General features: G+C 56.5%; 11 protein-coding genes across 11 annotated transcripts; 8 read left to right on the forward strand and 3 right to left on the reverse strand.

Annotated features, from left to right (window-relative positions):
- Positions 1 to 182: 182 nt before the first annotated feature.
- Positions 183 to 2,116, reverse strand: PG986_014198 (uncharacterized protein; the record flags this gene model as incomplete). Its single annotated transcript, XM_066850420.1, has 5 exons — positions 183 to 1,236; positions 1,314 to 1,446; positions 1,503 to 1,807; positions 1,867 to 2,003; positions 2,054 to 2,116. The coding sequence occupies 5 exons, from the start codon at positions 2,114 to 2,116 to the stop codon at positions 183 to 185; spliced, it is 1,692 nt and encodes a 563-aa protein (XP_066692658.1).
- Positions 2,117 to 2,419: 303 nt separating this feature from the next.
- On the forward strand, positions 2,420 to 3,575 carry PG986_014199 (Carbon-nitrogen hydrolase; the record flags this gene model as incomplete). The annotated part of the gene is made up of 2 exons (XM_066850421.1): positions 2,420 to 3,106; positions 3,174 to 3,575. The coding sequence occupies 2 exons, from the start codon at positions 2,420 to 2,422 to the stop codon at positions 3,573 to 3,575; spliced, it is 1,089 nt and encodes a 362-aa protein (XP_066692659.1).
- A 121-nt stretch (positions 3,576 to 3,696) lies between these two features.
- On the reverse strand, positions 3,697 to 4,511 carry PG986_014200 (uncharacterized protein; the record flags this gene model as incomplete). Its single annotated transcript, XM_066850422.1, has 2 exons — positions 3,697 to 4,450; positions 4,492 to 4,511. 2 exons carry the CDS (start codon positions 4,509 to 4,511, stop codon positions 3,697 to 3,699), a joined length of 774 nt encoding a protein of 257 aa, XP_066692660.1.
- An 830-nt stretch (positions 4,512 to 5,341) lies between these two features.
- PG986_014201 (uncharacterized protein) lies at positions 5,342 to 5,968 on the forward strand (the record flags this gene model as incomplete). Its single annotated transcript, XM_066850423.1, has 1 exon — positions 5,342 to 5,968. One exon carries the CDS (start codon positions 5,342 to 5,344, stop codon positions 5,966 to 5,968), a length of 627 nt encoding a protein of 208 aa, XP_066692661.1.
- Positions 5,969 to 6,062: 94 nt separating this feature from the next.
- PG986_014202 (Acid ceramidase 1) lies at positions 6,063 to 6,647 on the forward strand (the record flags this gene model as incomplete). Its single annotated transcript, XM_066850424.1, has 1 exon — positions 6,063 to 6,647. The coding sequence occupies one exon, from the start codon at positions 6,063 to 6,065 to the stop codon at positions 6,645 to 6,647; it is 585 nt and encodes a 194-aa protein (XP_066692662.1).
- Positions 6,648 to 6,931: 284 nt separating this feature from the next.
- PG986_014203 (uncharacterized protein) lies at positions 6,932 to 8,925 on the forward strand (the record flags this gene model as incomplete). Its single annotated transcript, XM_066850425.1, has 2 exons — positions 6,932 to 7,138; positions 7,210 to 8,925. 2 exons carry the CDS (start codon positions 6,932 to 6,934, stop codon positions 8,923 to 8,925), a joined length of 1,923 nt encoding a protein of 640 aa, XP_066692663.1.
- A 1,693-nt stretch (positions 8,926 to 10,618) lies between these two features.
- PG986_014204 (uncharacterized protein) lies at positions 10,619 to 11,257 on the forward strand (the record flags this gene model as incomplete). Its single annotated transcript, XM_066850426.1, has 1 exon — positions 10,619 to 11,257. One exon carries the CDS (start codon positions 10,619 to 10,621, stop codon positions 11,255 to 11,257), a length of 639 nt encoding a protein of 212 aa, XP_066692664.1.
- A 1,051-nt stretch (positions 11,258 to 12,308) lies between these two features.
- PG986_014205 (uncharacterized protein) lies at positions 12,309 to 13,342 on the forward strand (the record flags this gene model as incomplete). The annotated part of the gene is made up of 2 exons (XM_066850427.1): positions 12,309 to 12,407; positions 12,722 to 13,342. The coding sequence occupies 2 exons, from the start codon at positions 12,309 to 12,311 to the stop codon at positions 13,340 to 13,342; spliced, it is 720 nt and encodes a 239-aa protein (XP_066692665.1).
- Positions 13,343 to 14,364: 1,022 nt separating this feature from the next.
- On the forward strand, positions 14,365 to 14,680 carry PG986_014206 (uncharacterized protein; the record flags this gene model as incomplete). The annotated part of the gene is given in 2 exon segments (XM_066850428.1): positions 14,365 to 14,466; positions 14,486 to 14,680. The coding sequence occupies 2 exon segments, from the start codon at positions 14,365 to 14,367 to the stop codon at positions 14,678 to 14,680; spliced, it is 297 nt and encodes a 98-aa protein (XP_066692666.1).
- A 471-nt stretch (positions 14,681 to 15,151) lies between these two features.
- PG986_014207 (uncharacterized protein) lies at positions 15,152 to 15,706 on the reverse strand (the record flags this gene model as incomplete). Its single annotated transcript, XM_066850429.1, has 1 exon — positions 15,152 to 15,706. The coding sequence occupies one exon, from the start codon at positions 15,704 to 15,706 to the stop codon at positions 15,152 to 15,154; it is 555 nt and encodes a 184-aa protein (XP_066692667.1).
- A 939-nt stretch (positions 15,707 to 16,645) lies between these two features.
- PG986_014208 (NAD dependent epimerase/dehydratase family protein) lies at positions 16,646 to 17,893 on the forward strand (the record flags this gene model as incomplete). Its single annotated transcript, XM_066850430.1, has 4 exons — positions 16,646 to 16,662; positions 16,787 to 17,240; positions 17,335 to 17,577; positions 17,633 to 17,893. 4 exons carry the CDS (start codon positions 16,646 to 16,648, stop codon positions 17,891 to 17,893), a joined length of 975 nt encoding a protein of 324 aa, XP_066692668.1.
- Positions 17,894 to 19,089: the final 1,196 nt, after the last annotated feature.

A 19,089-nucleotide genomic window follows, 5' to 3' on the forward strand; every position in this document is an offset into this window, starting at 1 on the left:
TTGCCTCAGCCAACCCCTATCTCTGCAATCTGACCTTCACTTCGAGTCAAAACATCCTTTCGGCTTGCCGTAGGTCGTTTCGCTCCCACAAACCTACTGCTTCTGTGTCGCACGACAAAAGCCTACATGCCCCCAGATGCACTAGCACACCAGCCACATGCAAGAAGTCACCACCTCTATCATCAAGTCCAATAAGCCTGCTCTCCTTTCATCATGCCCACCCCCGTCCTCCCCATCTGGCCAGTGAGTTTCGTCGACTTCTCTCTCTTCAAAAACACACCATCCACTTTCTCCCCAACGACTCCACCACCGTCTCGATCCCACACCCGCCGTCCTCGCAAGAACACCCATCGCGGCCAGTTCCGGACCTCGATTCCTTCGAACGGGGTGTAGTCGATGCGGTGGTGCAGCATACTGTTCGTGATGGTAATCTTCTTCTTGTCTTTCGGGTGACCTGAACCACCAGAACTGAGAGGCCCGTCTGCCTCGGACACGGCAACCAGTGGTGGCTCTTCAGGGTACCAGATGACGATGTCGGCATCGTGACCGGGTAGGAGACTGCCTTTTCGCCCGCCCAGCCCGTACAGCTTCGCTGGGTTGGTGGACGTCACCTCGACGAACCGCGTCAAAGGGATCCGCATTTTGTCATCCTCAGCACCACCGCCTGGGCGTGAGGGATCGAAAGTGCGATCATAGAGGAGAGGTAACCTGGTCTCTACACCGGGTAGACCGTTGGGCACGTTCCGGAAATCGCCTCGCACGGGTTGACCCTTGTCCCCGTTCGCGCCACCCATTTCGCTTGTTTCTTCAGTTCTTTGCAAGCCTTTCATCTTCCCACAAGGATGATCAAACGTAGCCGGCGCATGATCCGACGAAACCACCGTAAACGTCCCCGCCGCCAGGCCCATCCAAATCGCCTCGAGGTCCCGCGCGTCGTGCCGCAGCGGCGGCGCGCAGATGCTCTTGGCCCCAGCGAAGTCGTCGGGGCCGGACCGCAGCCGGTCGCTCAGCAGGTACAAATAGTGCGGGCACGTCTCGGCGTGGATGGGCAGGAGCCGGGCCTGCGCCTCGCGCACGTGGCGGACGGCCTCGGGCGCGGACATGTGGACGAGCAGGAGGGGCGCGTCTGTCACCTCGGCTAGGCTGATGGCGCGGTACGTGGCTTCGGACTCGGCGAGTTGGGGGCGGGCGATGCTGTGGAAGAAGGTTGCGGTGTTGCCTTGTTTTGCGAGTCGCCTTTAAGCAAAAAGTCATGATTAGCCCATGTCTGACTCGGGTTTGGGCTATTATCAGCGCTAGAGGATGCCACATACTTAGTGATCTGCTCGATCATGTCGCTGTTCTCGGCGTGGATCATGGTCGTGATGCCTAGGCTGCGCGCCTTCATCATGACGTTGAAGAGATCACCGTCGCCCAGTTTCATCGGCTCGTCTGTTAAGTGACGGACTGTTAGCCTCTATCGTATGACCAACGAGCACAAGAAGGGAGACGGGTTTGTTCACATGTCATATACAGCTTGATACTTGAGATCCCTTCCTCGTCCACCAACCGAGGCAGTTCCTCTTCCAGTACAGTCTCGTTGGGGTTGGTCAAGATGAGATGGAACCCGTAGTCGCAGTACGAGTTCCCTGTAGCCTTTCCGTGGTACGCCTCCAGCGCCGGCCAGATACTCTCCTCCTGACGCTTCTGGGTGGCGAAGGCGATGACAGTCGTGTTGCCACCGGCGATGGCTGATCTGCTGCCTGTTTCCCACGTATCGCCGGTCGGCGAGTTGTCTTGCTGGATGTGGACATGCGAGTCCACTCCTCTGTACGACATGTGAGTGCATGCTATACAGATCTGAGGGAAACGGGGGAAATGGCTGACCCTGGTGTGATGTACGCACCTTGTGCATCAACCACCTCCGTCTCGGGGCCTGCCTTTAGGCTTTGCCCGATACAATGGATCTTCCCATCCTTGACTCCCAACTCGGCACCAAGTGTGAGGACTTCGGATGCAGTCACCTGTCTATGTTAGATGGTCTCAAGGTCGCACAGGGTAGTTCCTCGCTCACGATGCGCCCATTTCGGATGATAAGGTCCAAATCCGGTTTACTTGACTCTTCCTCAGGGTCCATTTTGAAGTTCATTCTCATAAAATCCTGAAGAACCAAAAAGTTGCTAGCTGATCGAAAGAGAAGAAGGGTGCGGCAAGGAGCTAGAGTACCTGATGCGGGCGTCATCGGAGACCCCCGAGGTTCCCCGCATAATCTTTATCTCTATATCCGCATGGTTTCGGCTCCTTCATCCGATCCCGTCAAAGTGGAGAGCCCTCATTGACTGATAACCGCAACGGGGAAGACATCATACTTCATCGACTGTGGCCTGGCAATTGTCTCAGGAACTTCCTCGTTTTTGTTATACTGTGACGGCCGGTCGAGATGGATGCACCAAGGCTTATCACCGTAGCAGCCGCCCAAATGGGCGGCAATCAGCTCACCGACTCCCGGACCCAGATCCTCGACCGCATGCTGGCGCTCATGGACCAAGCCGCCGAAGCCGGCGTGCGCCTCCTCGCGTTCCCGGAACTGGCCCTGACCACCTTCTTCCCGACGCAGTACATGACGGATCCCGAGCAGATCGCGCAGTACTTCGAGCCCGCGTCGCCCGCGGACCCGTACGCCGTCCTCTCGACGCCGCACGCGAAGCCGCTGGTCGACAAGGCCAACGCGCTGGGGATAGACTTCTACCTGGGCTTCGCGGAGCGCTGGACGACGGGCGAGGATGGGGAGATGGCGACGACGACGGACTACAACACGACGATCTACTACTCCGTGGCGGCTAAGAAGGGTATCGCCAAGTACCGGAAGGTGCATCTCCCCGGGACCAAGGAGCCCTTGGATGATCCTAAGGCTTTCCAGCAGCTGGAGAAACGCTACTTTACCCCTGGAGACCTAGGGTTTCAAGCCTTTCGAGCACCGGGACTGGTCGAAGGTGCACTGAAGGCGGATGATGTCGGCTCGGACACAGATCCGAAAAGCACCGTTGGGAAAGGTGATCCCAGCTTGGGCATGCTGGTCTGCAACGACAGACGATGGCCCGAGGCCTGGCGGCCATATGGACTACAGGTCAGTAGTGATCAGGTCAACCTGCCCCAACGCACGCATGTAGTACTTACCTAAGCGTGTCCCTCAGGGAGCCGAGCTCGTAATCGAAGGCTACAACACCACCGCCTGGGCCCCGCAATACCCCGGCACCCCCGCCGAGCAGCAATCCCTCGCCGAGTTCCACCACCGGCTCTCGTGCCAGGCCGGCAGCTATCAGAACGGCCTCTGGGGCCTGCACGTGGCCAAGTGCGGCGACGAGAACGGGCAGGGGCTGATCGGCGGCAGCATGATCGTCGACCCGCTGGGCCGCGTCGTGGCCGAGGCCAAGACGGCGGACGCGGACGAGCTGGTGGTGGCGACCATCGACCTGGCGCTGTGTCGGCGGCCCCGGGACCGCGTGTTTAACTTTGAGAAGCATCGAAGGCTGGAGCATTACGGGCTGATGGGGCGGCAGGTTGGGTTGGAGGAGATCCCCTTGCTTGGTCGGTAGGTTTGATGTGTGGGATAAGGCACCTAGGGTGTTTGGATGTACCCCTTTGCTTTCGGTTCATCAATTTGAGACTAGTTGTTTCCGTTGCGTTCAGTATCAATATACTGTTGCTGCTTTTAAGCTACGCCAATAGCTCAGTCCATCCTGGCTTGACAGTCTTGCTGGAATCAAATATCGAGTAGTACAACAGTAGCGTGGTGAGGAAGTGTACCAAACACCATAGCCTGGGGAACAACATACCCCAAACCCTGAATGGTTCCGGACCGGCAGGGCTCCATATCTTGTAGCCCGTGATCCAACGTACCATGTCGAACGGGAAAGCAAATAGGAAAGTGGGAAACAACTTTTGCGACGCCAGCTCCGTCGGCGGCGGGCTGAGGTTGGAAGCGGCCCACGCGTCTACGTATCGGAGTCCGGCCGTACCAATGCCAACCGCGATAATGCCGGTGCCCACGCTCTGAGCATACCATGACAAAAATGGCGTGCCAGCAGCGTATAGACGCCTAGATGTTGATTCCATCGACACAATTCGTCGGCCCTTCTCAAGGTCTACGCCGAATATGGCCCAGACCGTAACGAATATCCAGAATAATGCCGGGTCTTTGGCGACACGCAGGGTAAAGCCATCGCGCCGAAGCCTCTTGACCGCGATGATGATAGCAGAAACGGGTGCCAGGAACAGTACGCAGATGACGCGGATCCAGGAAATCAGGTTAGGCTCTGCAAACAACAGTATGAAGAATAAGCTGCACATGAACCACGATATGGCTGTGATACTAAGGTCCGCAGCTATTTGAGCGGGAAGAGGCAGCAAAATAGGCGACTCCGTTCTTGGTGGACCACCCGTAGTAACGGCGGCGGGCTCGCCTTCTTGCCTTCACGGGTGTTGTTCGAGCATGGAGAGTACAGAGGCCACGAGGCTGCTGGGTGGTGCATGGTGATGATTGTCTCTTTCAACCGTCGAAAACCAGATGGCGTTCAGTGCGAGCTCGTCGCAGACGAAGCTGGCCAGGTAGCAGCTCGCCAACAACTTGGTGTACAAGATGCCCGAGCAGGCGAACAGCTTAATTGACTGCATCAGCGGGCCGAGAATAAAAGACACCAGCCTGACGACGGTGTTCGCATCTAAGAAACCGCTATCCGCTTGCTGACCGGTCGCATCCGTCGTTCTTTATCTCCCGTTGGCTGGAGCGCCACCGTACTTGGTGAATCGGACCATCAATCGCCAGCGAGACCCGTGTCGCTCTATTCTAATGCATCCTAGAGCCTCGAGGGCATTGAAGAGGCACATGACAGGAGAGCATTTCAAGGCGAAATGGACCTTGAGGGACATGCAGGGAATCGAACACTGCGAAGAACAACATCAATTGAACGGGGGTGGATCAGTGGTAGGTAGCCCTGGAATCGGACCCTGTCGTAGCGGGGTAAAGTCTTCCACGAATTCCGTAAGTCACAAGGGTAGCAACTCCCAAGGTCCTTCCTTGCCAATCTCTAGATGGCAGGGCTGACATGACATGCATGCACTGGCTTTCCTTGGTTTCCCAGCGCTGAACCAAAAGGTGCGCCGTGAGCCACTGCTGCCTAAACTCCTTTTGTAGCTCAATGTCATATAACCAGGCTTGAATCAACCTGGTTGCACAATCCGATAGCTCAAGGCTATGGGGGCCTTGGGGTCCTAATCAAAGACCTTGACCGTCTTACTCTTCAGCTGTCCAACATGTCATGAAGACTTTCCTCGCTTTTCCCGCATCTCAATCGACTCCCAAATGGCGCAACGCACGCGGGCCAACAGCGAAATAGCCGTCTACACCATCGACCTGGCCGCCGCGCCGAAGCTGCGGTATCTCGAAATCGCCAAAGACTTTGCCCCACTCATCGGTTCCTTAACCCCCTTATTTGATGCGATCGTGGCAAACGCCATCCCTCACCCCTACCTGCGCAAATTGGCAAAGAAGGCCGCCAAGCACTGTCTCACTGCCCTCCACGATGACGACGAGACCCAGGAGCTTCGGGGCATATCCGAAGTGACGGGCGTGGACATGTATCTGCTGGTCGCCTTCAACACCTTGCTGGACTGCATGCTCGGCTGCACATCGGGCGCGGTGCCCGTCACGTCGAATCCCAAAACCAGTCCGCCCGGGACGCGGCTGATGCACTTTCGCACGCTGGACTGGGGCATGCCGGGCCTGCGAGACGTCCTCGTGGAGCTCGAGTTCGTCGACTCGGCATCACCAGAGCCGACGGCAGTCCTGGCGCGCTCCATTACTTATGCCGGCTATGTGGGGGTTCTCACCGGCGTCCGGTTGGTTTCACCCTGGATCCTCGCACGCTCATTGGCTGACTCTCTCCCGCTGCAGAAAGGGCCTTTCCATCGCCATGAACTTCAGGCCTAATCGGAATTGCTCCACATATTCACTTAGATGGCATCAGCTCATGGTCCTCTTGGGCCGGCGAAAGTCACTTTCGTCCACCTTGCGATCGGTCATTATGCCTGGCGCGATCCCTGCTTCCGACACTTGGACTGAGGACTTTGTCTTGGCCAAGACGGTAGCTCGCCTGCTTCCTGCCAAGATGGCGCCATGCTATCTCACCCTGTGCGACGGCAAGGAAGTGTGTGTGGTCGAGAAGGACCTTCGTTCCGGACGGGTCCGCTCTTCGTCCGAGTTCCTAGTGCAGACAAACCACGACGTCATCCCACAGCCTGTCAATGACTCCGGGGAGAAGGGTACACCGGATCATCAAGATCTTAACAGGGCCATGCTGAAACTCGAAGGCTGGCTAGAAGAGTCAAGCGATCGGCTCGACAGCGTGACCCAGAAATGGGACCGCCATGTCCGGAAGGTCCAATCGTCGAGTCGCGGCTCGCCGGACCAGGGCGAGGCCACGTATACTGATGGGCCAGTTGGGCGATCTATTGCAGAGAAGGCGATTGGGAGGCCGGCTCTTAAGCGATGGCTACAGTCCCAAGAAGTCATGGGCGAGTGCACACATTTCGCATCTATCATGGACCCATACAACGGGACAATACCTTGGATCAAGCGAGGACGCTTCTTGTCCGAGCCCTACGTTTGAATGCCAGCTTCTCTGTCTTGCCATAGAACCAAGCAGGCACTGTTCCTGTCTGTTGCCCGAGTCGATACGTCGAATAAAGGTTGAATACCAAGACTGGACGCTCCATGTAAGCGGTATCTGGCTGACGTGAGCCGCGGCGCATCGCATTCATAGGAGCTTGGGAAGGTGGTGGGCAATGGCAGTATTTGGAAACCCCGCTGGATTTGGGTGTTTACCTTGTAATTAGCCTGTTTCTTGGCGAAGCTTCCTGACGACTTCCTTTCAATGAAACACTTGAATGCAAGATGGAAAAAGAGCAGGCAACAATCGAGAGCTATGTTGCACATCTGAAAAACTGGATTGAAGACTGCAACGAGCGTCATGACAACGAGTGCCAGGTAGTCCCCATTGCCGAAAGACCACCGCATCATATCCCAGACTGGGTCATTGACACCGAGGATGCATGCATCGTCTGCGGAGCCAGCGTCCCGAGATATGTGGCCCTCAGCTACGTGTGGAGATCCCCCACCAGGACCGACGAAACAGGGGGCCCGCCGCCGCCGATCGGCTAATGCTGCTCCAGGGCAATCTCGACGACTTCCGCACCAAGGGTTTCCTGCGGACCGGCGTGTTGGACAAGGCGCCGGTCGTCGTCAGGGATGCAATTCACCTTGTGCAACTCTCGGGGTGCCGGTACCTCTGGGTCGATTGCCTGTGCATAGTCCAGCACGCCGACACCACTGATGGCCGTGTCGGACTCATGAACGAAATCTATTCGGGCGCCCACTTCACCATCATCGCCGCGGCCGAGTCCGCCAGGGGCCTTTACGGGCGAGATCAACGCCATGCCGCGTACATCAGCGAAGGGAAGCCCTCGGCTTCGAGCCTGCATGCCGAGCTCCTGTGTTCACACTGGGCCTCGCGAGGGTGGACGTTCCAGGAGCAGCTGCTCTCCAGGCGTGCGCTCGTGTTTCTCGACGACGTCTATTTCTGGGACTGCCTCCGCGGAGTGCATTGCCCCGACGTCTTGCCGGTTGGCGGGAGGACTGGAAGCGAAATCGCACACAGAAAAGACCGCAAGTCACACGAACCACCCCAGTACGCCCCTGCAGTCGGTAATATGTCGGAGAGGGGCAGGGACAAGTTGCGGCTCGAAGCGACGCCCTCTCCTACCCCTGACTTGAAGTTGTACATCGAGCTAGTGTGCAGATACAACATGCGGAATCTTACCTACGACCAAGACGCGCTCCCCGCCTTCTCCGGCGTGCTTGAAGCGTTCTCGCGACAAGGTTTCTTAGGCGGCTTCGTCTGCGGTTTACCGGCTCTATTTCTCGACTCGGCCCTTCTGTGGCAGCCGGCCACCCATGCGCGACGTCGAAGGATCAACAAATTCACACCTAATATAGCGCCACAAGCGCCCTTGCCGTCATGGTCCTGGATCGGGTGGCAATGCCGCTTGGACCCAGATAGCATGCAACCCGACCTGATAAAGGGCGTGAATCCCGACCACAGGCAGAGGGAGTTTCCGAGTTACACGATAGAGAAGCCGGTAGATTGGTCTACATTTCCTGTAGAATCACCGATCAACGGAAATGGTGCCTTGATATCCTGCATAACGACAAGAGCCGTACTGCGCGTCCGGAGTGTTCTCGTCCCATACGATCCAAGTTCGCTTGTTCGCTTCGCTGAAAGGAGATGGGAATCGGGGAGCCTTAGCTCGGTCTCTGTCTTTGATACCGGAATATACGCACAAATTGAGCTTTGGGACTTCTGTCCCGTCCTGACGCTGGAGGACAGTGAGGGGAGATGGGCAGGGACCTTGCAGGTCATGAACCGGGAATCTAGACCTAAGATCCGGTCGGGTTTGAAACTGATAGCCATCTCCACCGGTAGCATGCCCTTTGCTCATGCTGACTTACCTTACCAGGAGACGGTAGACAGCACGGGTTCATGGGCTTATCCGTGGATTAACGGGTCCTTGCGGGAAAAGCGATACGAATTTGATACGCATAATTCGTTCTCAAGACGGTCCCGAGACAAGACCCGACAGGATATAGCCGCAGGGATAGACGTTGGGCCATTTGCACGGCTCTGGGCATCCGATATCAACAAACTCAAAGATGACGGCGCCGGAGGGGAGTCGCCAGAGACAGTCAATCAGCCTGAGCAGTATCAGTTCTACAATGTCTTAAGTGTGAGAGCGATAGACGGAATCATGTACAGGATGGCTGCCGGACGAGTGCCGAAGGATATTTGGGAACGGAATTGCGGGGAGCCCGAGAAGATTGTGCTGGGGTAGTATTGATTTCTCTTCGGCTAGACTCGTGTGCTACTCAATATCGATTGCATTGCGTATAAGATCATGGCTTCTGACCAGCGTTGAAACCAACATGCACGCAATGTCATTTATTGGAACCCGAGCCCAACTTCATTGACAAAATAACGCCACCAGGTCCATGCAATGAATGAGACCTTCTCGCGCCAGAGTCGACAGTCGGGCCGATGTGGTAGTCTCCGTAACGGTGTCCTCCTTTTCGCTCATTAAGGTAGGTCGACAGGGCCATCGTGGGTCAACTACAGGCACAGAGGCTCAGAAGAGGAAACTGTCGACACGGAAGCCCCGGGGCCTGAATGCATCTTCGTTAAAACCAGCCCAGCCGACCTTTGCTGCATTCTTTGTCGTAGTCGAATCGCAGTCAGAGTGCATAATAAAACTACTCGAGCTGCGTTGCTCAGTCATATACTAAGTGAATAGTAGTGTCGGAAGGTAACATAGGTTGATCGCTCTCCGGTATGGTTCCAATCCAAATGGAGGAGAGCATCGAATTGCAGCAACGCCCCCCACATGACCAATCGCTTGGAACCGCCGAGTGCCAGTTTGATGTCCTCGACAATCCCGCCTGCCGCATATGTTAGTATGGAGCCTTCAGAAAATGTCCGGTGCGCGTTTCCTGCGGGTACGTGCCGTTCTCGATATATTCTTCTTTGTCTTCGAGTCTTTCATTCGTATACACTTGGCCTTCCCTCGCGTCCGTGAAGAGCCCGAGCATAGAAACCGCACAGAAGAGGGCCCCAAAGACGTAAAATAGGATCGAAGAAAGTGCAGGCATCTTGCTGGCTTTCGAGTGGTTAGCTCGTATAAAGCTGTAAGCTGACAAGGAAAAAGTGTAAAAGAATGGGACAATCATAGTCCAAGAAGATGAACAATCTGTGGAGGTCCAGATTTGACCGGAACTCGAATGTTTGCTCGAAGCAAGGAGCGGCGGCCCCTTAATAAGAGCAAACCTCTCCGACCCATAGCTATGACGGCAGGATGCAGGCAAACACCACCATCGCAAACTTAATATCATGGCTGTGTTGAGCATATCCGATATAGGGGAGTGGGCATCATCTGGTTGATGTTTCTGTTCTTAAAGCAAGGCTGTTAGTGAAGTTACCCCCCTGACGGCGACAACACCGAGTTATGCCGTCATATACAAATTGGGGAATGTTCAGTGCCGTGATATGATGCTTATCCTACTGGAAATGATGCCTGATTAGACAAAAAGCCCTGTCAATCATTTGTGGCAAGTGTGTTTATATCAAAGGCAGCGTTGGCACCATCAAGGGGAAAGACCGGTGGGTGACATAAGAGGAGCTGTGAAGCAGAGCACGTGGCACCAGCCAATCGTATCAGCTGAGATCACTGCCAATTAGTTGCTTGATAAAGGCAGATGAGCTTGGATGCCAAGGAGATCGGCGGCTGACCAGTTACCAGGCCTCATCGGCGACAGCGGCCATACGCCGTATCCATCAAACACTTGCGGCTGCCTCAATGCACGAATACGGGCAATAAGCCGGTATATACGCTGGTGTCTTCTCCGCCACTATATCAATGATGCGTATTATCATCAATCATTTCCCCTCGCTCCTGACCAATGTCCACCACGTCTTACAGCGTAGTAGCACAAGGTCCGCCCCCTACTTACCCGGCTTCATCACTAAGCAACGGCATGTCGATGCAGCCACAGCAACAACAATACGACGCACCACCGTATCCGCGCTGGGTACGACCTGCGCGCCGGCCAGATTATCATCAGGCGCCCGGATCACCATGCGGGCAAATCCCGACAAACGGACGCCCAGCGGCGGCACCACCACCATCACCCGCGACAATGATGATGATGAATGGCGCCCCGCAGCAAAACTATACGCAAGCGCCCGGATTCGTACCGCCTCCGCCCCAGAGGTTGCTTTTTACGGCCCAGGGTAAGGACTATATCATCTCGGACCCAAGCTGCTCGAAAGTTCTCTTCGCCGTCGTCCGCGCCAGCTCCCGCTCATGGCTGTCGTCGTCCAGCCCGCCGCACATGTCAGTCCGCCGGGGCGACGCGTCGGGCCCGGAACTCGCTACCGTGCACTACCACAGCTTCACCACGTCGAAGATGGACGTGACGCTGCATCTCGGAGGTGCCGGTAGCAGCAGCACCCAACGGTACAAGAAGGACTTCGACAGCACGACAGGCCTAGGACACCTGCGCTGGCAGAACGAGTCCTCCTCTTTCTTCAGCTGCAGCAGCCGCGGCAAAGGAGGACTGAAGCTCGAAGCATCGGCGGGGGGCATACTCGGGCACGACGATCGCCAAGTTTGAGGGATCGAATGAGGGATGCAAGACGAAGGGAGACGGCTGTCTCACCCTACTCGCCCGCAGGCCCATGAACATGGTGCAGCTCGAGGAGATCGTGGCGACGTGCGTGTTCGAGAGGGAGAGGAGGCGGCGCGAGACCGAGAAGACCGAGACCGCGGTCGCCGCCAACGAGGTGGGCGTGGCTGCGGTCGGGGACGCGGTCGGGTCCTAGGTCTGGGGAGAGAGAAAAGGGGGGAAGGAGGGGAAGGGAGGGAAGCAAGGAAGGAAAATCCGGTCATCGTTGGCCTTGGTCCTGGGCTCGCGCCACCATGGCGTTATCATCTTCAGCTTCCCCGTATCAACCCCAGCTAGCGATCTATTGATAGGATAACTCAAAGGGGAAAAAGAGAAAAAGAAACGTCCCATGTGGTCAGGCTAAGGAACTGTCTATCTGCGAGTCGTGCCTCCCGCGGGGCCTGTTTCAAAACCCCTGAGCGCATCTTGGCATCACAGTGATACTCCGATCGCTGCCGGGTCTGCCCGGCCAGTGAGAATCGTGTTGTTGACAGCCATGTGCATACTGTCGCCACGGAGGCATCCCCCCAGGCCTCCGCCAAACAACATTTGCCTCTTTAATTTCCATTTTTGGCCACTCAGGAGCCCGTTTGGCACCTGCCAGTGCCCGCTGGAGTTTCGAGGCTGAGTGAAGTCTAAATTGTGCAAGTGAACTTTGTTCCATGCTGGGGCGCAAACGCCAAGGTTCATGCGTTCTAGCTGAGCCGAGTGGAGAGTGTTGTCAGTGCCTCGTCGTTTCGCTGCCAACAGTGGAGCCGGCCCGTTGGCCTCTTGATAGGCCCGCGATCCCTGTCGGCAGTTGTATAAGGGTTCGGATGTTATTCCAGCCCTCACCCAATCTGGCGAATGAGGGTCCTATATAAGTAGGTTTCATGCACTAACAAAGCTGCCAGGCCAGCGCAGCCAGGCTGTCGGGGGTCCACTCGGGCGATTATGGTGACATGGGGGGGAGGTCCTAGCCCCAAGGCTCCTGAGCCCCTGTTCCCTGTGCCCACCCGCGATGCAACCCGGAGGCTCAATCATGTGCCAGCATTGTCAGCTATGGCGTGCTGTGGTTGTTTTGACAACTGAAGATGCAACCTTGACCGCAGCAATCGGGGTGGGACGGGAGCAATACTGGTGCCTCGCTTGTGACCTTTGCGCACCTTCGCGCAAATTGGAGTTGAGGCAAACTGGGGAATACTGCTCCCTCACGCCCAACGAAAATGCTGCGGCAGATAGTAACGTCCTGTGTATATAATCTGCCTCGCCCGACATGAAGTCTTATGCTTTTTGTTCTTCATCCAGCCAACCATCCAACCTTCAATTCCCTTCTTTTTTTTTTTCACATTCTTTGAGTTGATCTCTTACAGTCGCACTAGCTGCAACACATTCATCTCCTCTCCTAAGCCAAATTAGCCCACTCTTTTTTAGATCACTCAAAACACCACAACCCACCAAACTCCACCTTTCTCGCCAAATCAGTCAACATGCAGTTCTTCACCATCATCACCTCCGCCCTCGTCGCCGTCGCGGCCGCCAGCCCCCCTTCGCGCCGCCGTCGACAACAGCGCCGACCTGGCCCTGGCCCGCCGCGCCGAGGAGACCCAGGACAGCCTCGCCAAGCTGCAGGAGGTCGGCCCCAAGATCAGCGAGCTCCTGCAGGCCCTTGCCGACAAGCAGAACAGCCCCTCCGTCGCCTCCGTCGACGGCGAGAGCAGCGACTTCCAGGCCGCCGACTTCAAGGTCCAGGACGTCATCCAGGACATCCTCAACGCCCTCGGCGGCACCGACGGCATCAAGAACATCGTCAAGACCGTCATGGGGCTCATCCCCGGCGCCTCCAACTTCCAGGGCATCGTCGACAGCGCCCTCAACATCGTCCTGCCCCTCATCACCGGCGGTGCCAAGGGCAACGGCTCCGGCGCCGGGGCCGGCGCTACCACTACCGCGTCCGCCGCCCCCGCCGCCACCCCCGCGCCCACGGCTGCGCCGGCTAAGAACAACACCGCTAAGGCTGCTGCTTTCAACGTCGACGAGATCTCCTACGTGTAAACGACAGTCGTCAGATTATTGACTACTGCTGAGAAAAAATACTGTGTATACCCTTTTTTCGATTCTGGAATCCTGTTGTGTATATATACTAGCGATGGGATGGCCTCGGCTTTTTTGGCTTTTGTTTTTTATATCAGATCTTCTGGGTGTTGGGGGAAGGGACGGATTCCTGGTTCAGGGGAGGGGTTGATCGCCTTGATTGTCCTCTCGGATGGGCTCGCTACTGCCGTCAGGACATGATGGAGCTCACAATTTATATTGTAGAAGGTGCCTTGAGGCTTCAAAATCAAACCCCTTGTTCAAAACGAAACCTTGCCGTATACTCACATGTAAACTATGGCGATAAAATTCGAATCATAATTTGTCCTGCTACTGTCAGAACGTTTATATATACATGTCTCTATTTGCCAAAACCTCGTAACCAGTAGATGAGGACTTGCGCATCTTGGGGTTGTTAAATGTCGGTGAATTCATTGGTAGCTGTTTCAGGGCGCTCAAGACCCTTGAGGCTTGGTCTTCGCCGTGCGAGCCGGTGAGACCTTCCTGATCGTTTCCACCACGTGACTGATGGGTTTCCTCAATTAGCTACGTCTTGAGCCCTTTTCAGACACGCCCGGAGCCTTGCGCCGGGCTCTCACCTCCTCCGCCGATGCCGACCGGTTTTCCAGCTCCGTAAGGCCGGTCAGATCTAACGGTTCAACCATACCGTTGTTGTTGTCACCAATGTTTCCAGTGTTGTTGTTGGTACCGCTCCCCGACCCTTGGCCTTGACCGGAGCCGCCGGCCCCAGGCTGGTTCAAATCAGACTCAGGCCGCACCGGCACCTGCAGGTTCCCGTTGTGGGACAGCGGGTCATCCAGCACACGGCCAGGGATACCGATGACGAGTCGGTCCTCGCACTCGGACTGCTAAGCGGCCTTCTGCGCGCACGCGGACAGCATGCGCTGGCTGGCAGCACGTATCGAAGTCGTAGTACTCCTGGAACCGCCGCTACAGGCACCCCCGTGTTCGGCGCGATCAGCATGTCGCGGTACCCGGCGCCTGAACGCGGCGGAGGAACTCACACGAGCGCGAACACGACGTGCCCGGCCGGTCACATGCCCGTCGCGGCCGGGCAGATCCTCGTGTCGCAGACCGCCCCAGTCAGCGCCGGGCTCAACCAAGCGCGATGTCGCCCTGCTCCAGGATGCACCCGATGACCCCCTGGGTCTGGGCCAGGCGGTGGGCGCGGTCCGTCTGGTAGGGAACGAGGACCGCGAGGCGCTGGACACGGGGCTTGCCTTCGTCGTCCCCGGTGATCTGGAAGATGACGACCACCTAGAGGCTGTTGCGGTATAACCCGAACAGGTACACTACGAAATGGGCCCGTCTGCGCATTTTGGAGGGGGGAGGGGGCTCATTACCCATAGCAATATTACTGCCGGCCTGGTCTGCTGTGAGCAGCTTTGGAGTTTGCAGGCACCTCCGTATGCACCTCCATGGCCTGTCAGTCAAGGGTTCCATAATCAATGGGCTAGTCAAGATTGCTTGGGCGCGATGCTACGTGAAATCGATCAATGCAGATTTGTTCCTGTAAGTGGCGGGAGACACTGTTATTGATTGTAGGAAAATAAATACTGCATTCCAAACCCACCGTGATACCTGCACCAGTGGGATAGACGTTCTCGTTTCTTGCCCCACCAGACAATACACAGCACAATATGTGACAAAACAGAGAGAAATTGCAACTGGTATACCATCTCAGAGACCCTCCCTGCTTCGCCCAAACTCCTTAACACGCCTACCTCCACTCCGCACTACTCCTATCCCCTACTTCTTCGCCCCCGCCTCCTTCTCCCCTCCGTCCTCCCCCGCAGCCCCCTCCGCATCCCGCGCCAACTGCTCCTCCAACTTCCGCATCCTCTCCTCCGCGCGCGCCCTCCTCGCCAGCTCCGCCTTGCGCTTGCCTTCCGCGCGCCGGTGCGCCATGATGTGCGGCAGCGTCCGGAGCACGTGCCACAGACCCCTAAAGCCCGCCGCGAGGTGCGAAAACGCCTCGGCGAAGTGCGTCTTGGTCTCGCTGTAGTTGGTCCGGGCCTCGGAGGCGTGCTTCTTGGCCAGGTACGCCCGCTCCGCCTTCTGGGCCTGAGCGTACTGGTCCGAGGCCTGCTGGCGCGTCTCCATCAGGGCGGTGATGGTCGCGGAGCGGTGGCGGTTGTGCTTGCTGCTCTTCTTGCCGCCGTCTTCGCCATCTTCCTCGTCTTCTGCTTCGGCGCCTTTGCCCTTGCCCTTTTTGGACTTTTTGGACTTTTTGCCCTTGGCGACCTCGCCGGATTCGAGGTCGACGTCGTCTTCCTCGTTTTCTTTCTTCTTGCCCCAGGCCATGGTTGTGTGGAAAGAGTAGGAGTTGTTGTTGTTGTGTCGGGTATCAATGAGTGACGTTCTGAGTATATATATGCGACAAATGAAAGATCAAGAGCGAATGTGTGCGTCAAGCACAGGGTATCACAGGTATGTGTGTAGTGTGGGTATCGAAAAAGAAAAAGAAAAGGCCCGAGGGAGGGATCGCTGTTGCCACTGAATATGAGAGTCTTGGTATCAACGCCAATTGCCCGCTGCGAGAGTAAAGAGGAGAGTATATGAAAAAGAAAACATGCAAAGTCAACAGGTGAGAGGAAACCCTGGCCCGGGTAGGGGGCAGGATAGCATCTGATATAGCCCGAGGAGATGGTGTTGGTGATCTTCAGTTAGCAAGCCAGCCCAGCGAGATGGGTAGCATCGGGATAATGCCCTCATGCGCATTCCCGTACTGTAAATGCATCTGTTTCTCATAGATCATTGCATTAGCTTCAAGTTCCTAGTGCAGGGGCCCTTATCCCCGCCGTAGATTGTGCATTGAGCCTTCAGGGGCTAGCATGTGAGGAAGCTCGGACATGATGTTGGCATCTGATTTCAACACAAAACGAACCAGTGGTCCACAATTTGCTTTCTCATGCAGAAAAATCGCATTTTGCTTGATGCGGGAGCATGCCATTCTCGTTTCGTGAGTGCTGCAGATAGGTGGCAGGGCATCTTACTGCCGACCTTGGGGGCCGCAGTACGGCGGCGAAGCCGGCCGGAGAGATGGACCCGTTTCAACCAATTTTCAGACAAATGATTTTTAAATTGAGTGCGAGGTCTACCACTAGTCGCGGTCATCGCAGGTGAGCCGAGGTGATACTACCATCGCCGAAAAGCCATCATTGTCTTGATTGCGTCGCCTTGTTGGGTCAGGAGCCATCTCTCTGCTCTTGGACTCTCCGTCGACATCCACCCTTCGCCAAGATGCCTACGATCTTCATGTAAGTTTGGACCCCTGTCCGGATCTTCTAGCACTGCCCGATCTGGAGGGACATGGCACGCTCGTTCGTGTCGTACCATGCCTACTTGCATCACTCCGCTACCGGTTCCTGACACTAGTTCCAGCATGGGCGGCACAGGCCACATCGGCGGCGCCATGCTCGATCTCCTGGCCGGGTCATCGCACCCAGTCGACGTGTCGGTCCTAGTCCTAGCCCGGGACCAGGAAAAGGCGGCCAACGTCACGGCCAAGTACCCGCAAGTGCATCCCGTAGTCGGCGACTTCGCGAACCTGAATCTGATCGAGACGACGTACCGCGGCGTCGATATCGTGATCAACGCGGGCCTGGACATCACCCACGACGAGATGCTCAAGGCGGTCCTCCGGGGCCTGCAAAGCCGCGAAGGTAACGGTGGCAGTGCCATGAAGCCGTACTTCATCCATACCTCGAGCGCGTACTTGGACTGCGACTTGCGGGAGCCCGGAGGCACTAAGTCGGAGAAGGTATGGGATGATATCGAGGACAGCGAGCAGCTGGTCTCGATGCCCGGTACGGCCGTGCATCGAGTCACCGACAAGGTAGGTCTCGAGCATGCACTCTTTAACGAGAAGATGAAAAGGGCAAAAAGGTGAACGTGGCCATCCTATTGCCGGCCGGCGTAACAGGCATCAGCTCTCGGTCAGACAACCATACCCCATCACCATGCCAGCGCTCTTCCAGTGCCTACGCGCCTTCCACTCGGCCTTTGTGATCGGCGAAGGCGAGAACGCCGTGGGCATGATCCACGTGCGCGACTTCGCGCGGATGAACATGGTCTTGGTTGACAATGCACTCGCCACACTTACCGGTAGCAACAACAAGACCGAGCCGCCTTTCCCAGTCTGGGGCGAGAATGCCTACTACTTCGCCTCCGCCGTCGACACCCTATACCGCCGAACTGGATGACAGGCATCGCCCACTGTTAGGGAAGCACGGCGCCATCGGGGGGAGCGGTCACGAGATAAAATCGGTCAGCACCGCCGAAGTCGCGCGCCAGGTGCTGTCCGGCGGCGACAACTACGACCCGGACACGGCGCCTCCGCCGCTGGATAGCTGGGCCACGCACATCGCGCAGGGCCAGGGCGCCAACCTGCGCATCTGGGCGTCCAAGATGCGGCGGCTCGGGTGGGTGCTGGAGCACGTGTCCTTCTTTGAGACAATGGACGATGTCATTCCGGCGTACCTGAGGTGAGAAAAGGAGAACACTGGCAAGTAGGAAAAATAAGGGGGCGAAAAGAGGAAGACGCGAACAGCTCACCGAAACCTTGGCGGTACATCACAGAGGAATCAAGGTGCATTACCCAGCATCGTCCAGAAGTACCCTTGGCGCTGCTTCCGCTTGCGGTATATGCGAAGATGCTGGGAATGGATTCAATGGGACAACATTGTTAGTCACTAACGCTGGTAGAAGATTCACGAACGAATTCGAAACAGAGGGAACAGCTGCGCATGCACCGTCAGAGCATGGGGGTCCAGAAAATCACACGGAGATCTTGCCATCGCCATAGTGAGATGGCCTGTTATCTTACGTGATTGCACAAGTGAGGCTCTGCGCGGACCAGACGGGCACGTGGTGTGTAAGCGATTACACGGAGTCAGAGCTGGATCTGAAGAGACGGTGGCAATCTAACATAGCAAGGACTCACAGCCTATCGAGGCCCTTGAACATTGGCCAATCCGCACAGTATCAAACAGGCGACAACTAGGAAGTCGGTGAAGGAATATGCTCGTGATCCGTTGAACCCGCTCCTCGCGACCAAGACTTGAAAAGGTGGCCAATTAACGAGTTCTTGACTTGACCTGTCGAATGCTGTATGCTTGGGGACCCGGGATCACGATGAGATTGTCAATATTCTCGCCTACTGACGTGGCCAGCCTCTGAAAGGCGTACGGTCCCTGATTGACAAAAGAGCCTTGCAACATCGGGAGGTGCCGCCAGTTACACAATGACGACACGATCCGCGAAGCAAGGCTGTAAGTGTTGCGCATTCACCTTAGCACCAACCGAGAATGCGTTTCACTTGCCGACGTGCCGATCATTGAATCAGGCTGAGAAAAAGAGCGCGCAGCAAGCAGACGCATGATCAGATAGAATGATGTCGTTGTCGACCATTCAGCCGCAATGTCGGACATTACCGCTGCAATAAAACGCTCGGCATTGCGGGGTGGCGGGATGGTGGTTGTTGTTGTTGTTGGCACTGCCACCCAGCTGCAAGCAATCCCGGCAATCTGCAACCTTTGACGGAAACGAAAGGGAGATAACAGGGATGGGTGTTTGTCGCACACGAACTGGTGTCCCGTTCCCAAAATCTGCCTTGGCGGCGGTGGAGATGCTGGAAGGTAAGGCTGAATCCACTCGGCTTGCTGTATGGATTGTCAAGCAATGCT

Source organism: Apiospora aurea (assembly GCF_038362705.1).
Source record: "Apiospora aurea strain CBS 24483 chromosome Unknown utg000010l_segment0_segment0, whole genome shotgun sequence".
Taxonomy (NCBI): domain Eukaryota; kingdom Fungi; phylum Ascomycota; class Sordariomycetes; order Amphisphaeriales; family Apiosporaceae; genus Apiospora; species Apiospora aurea.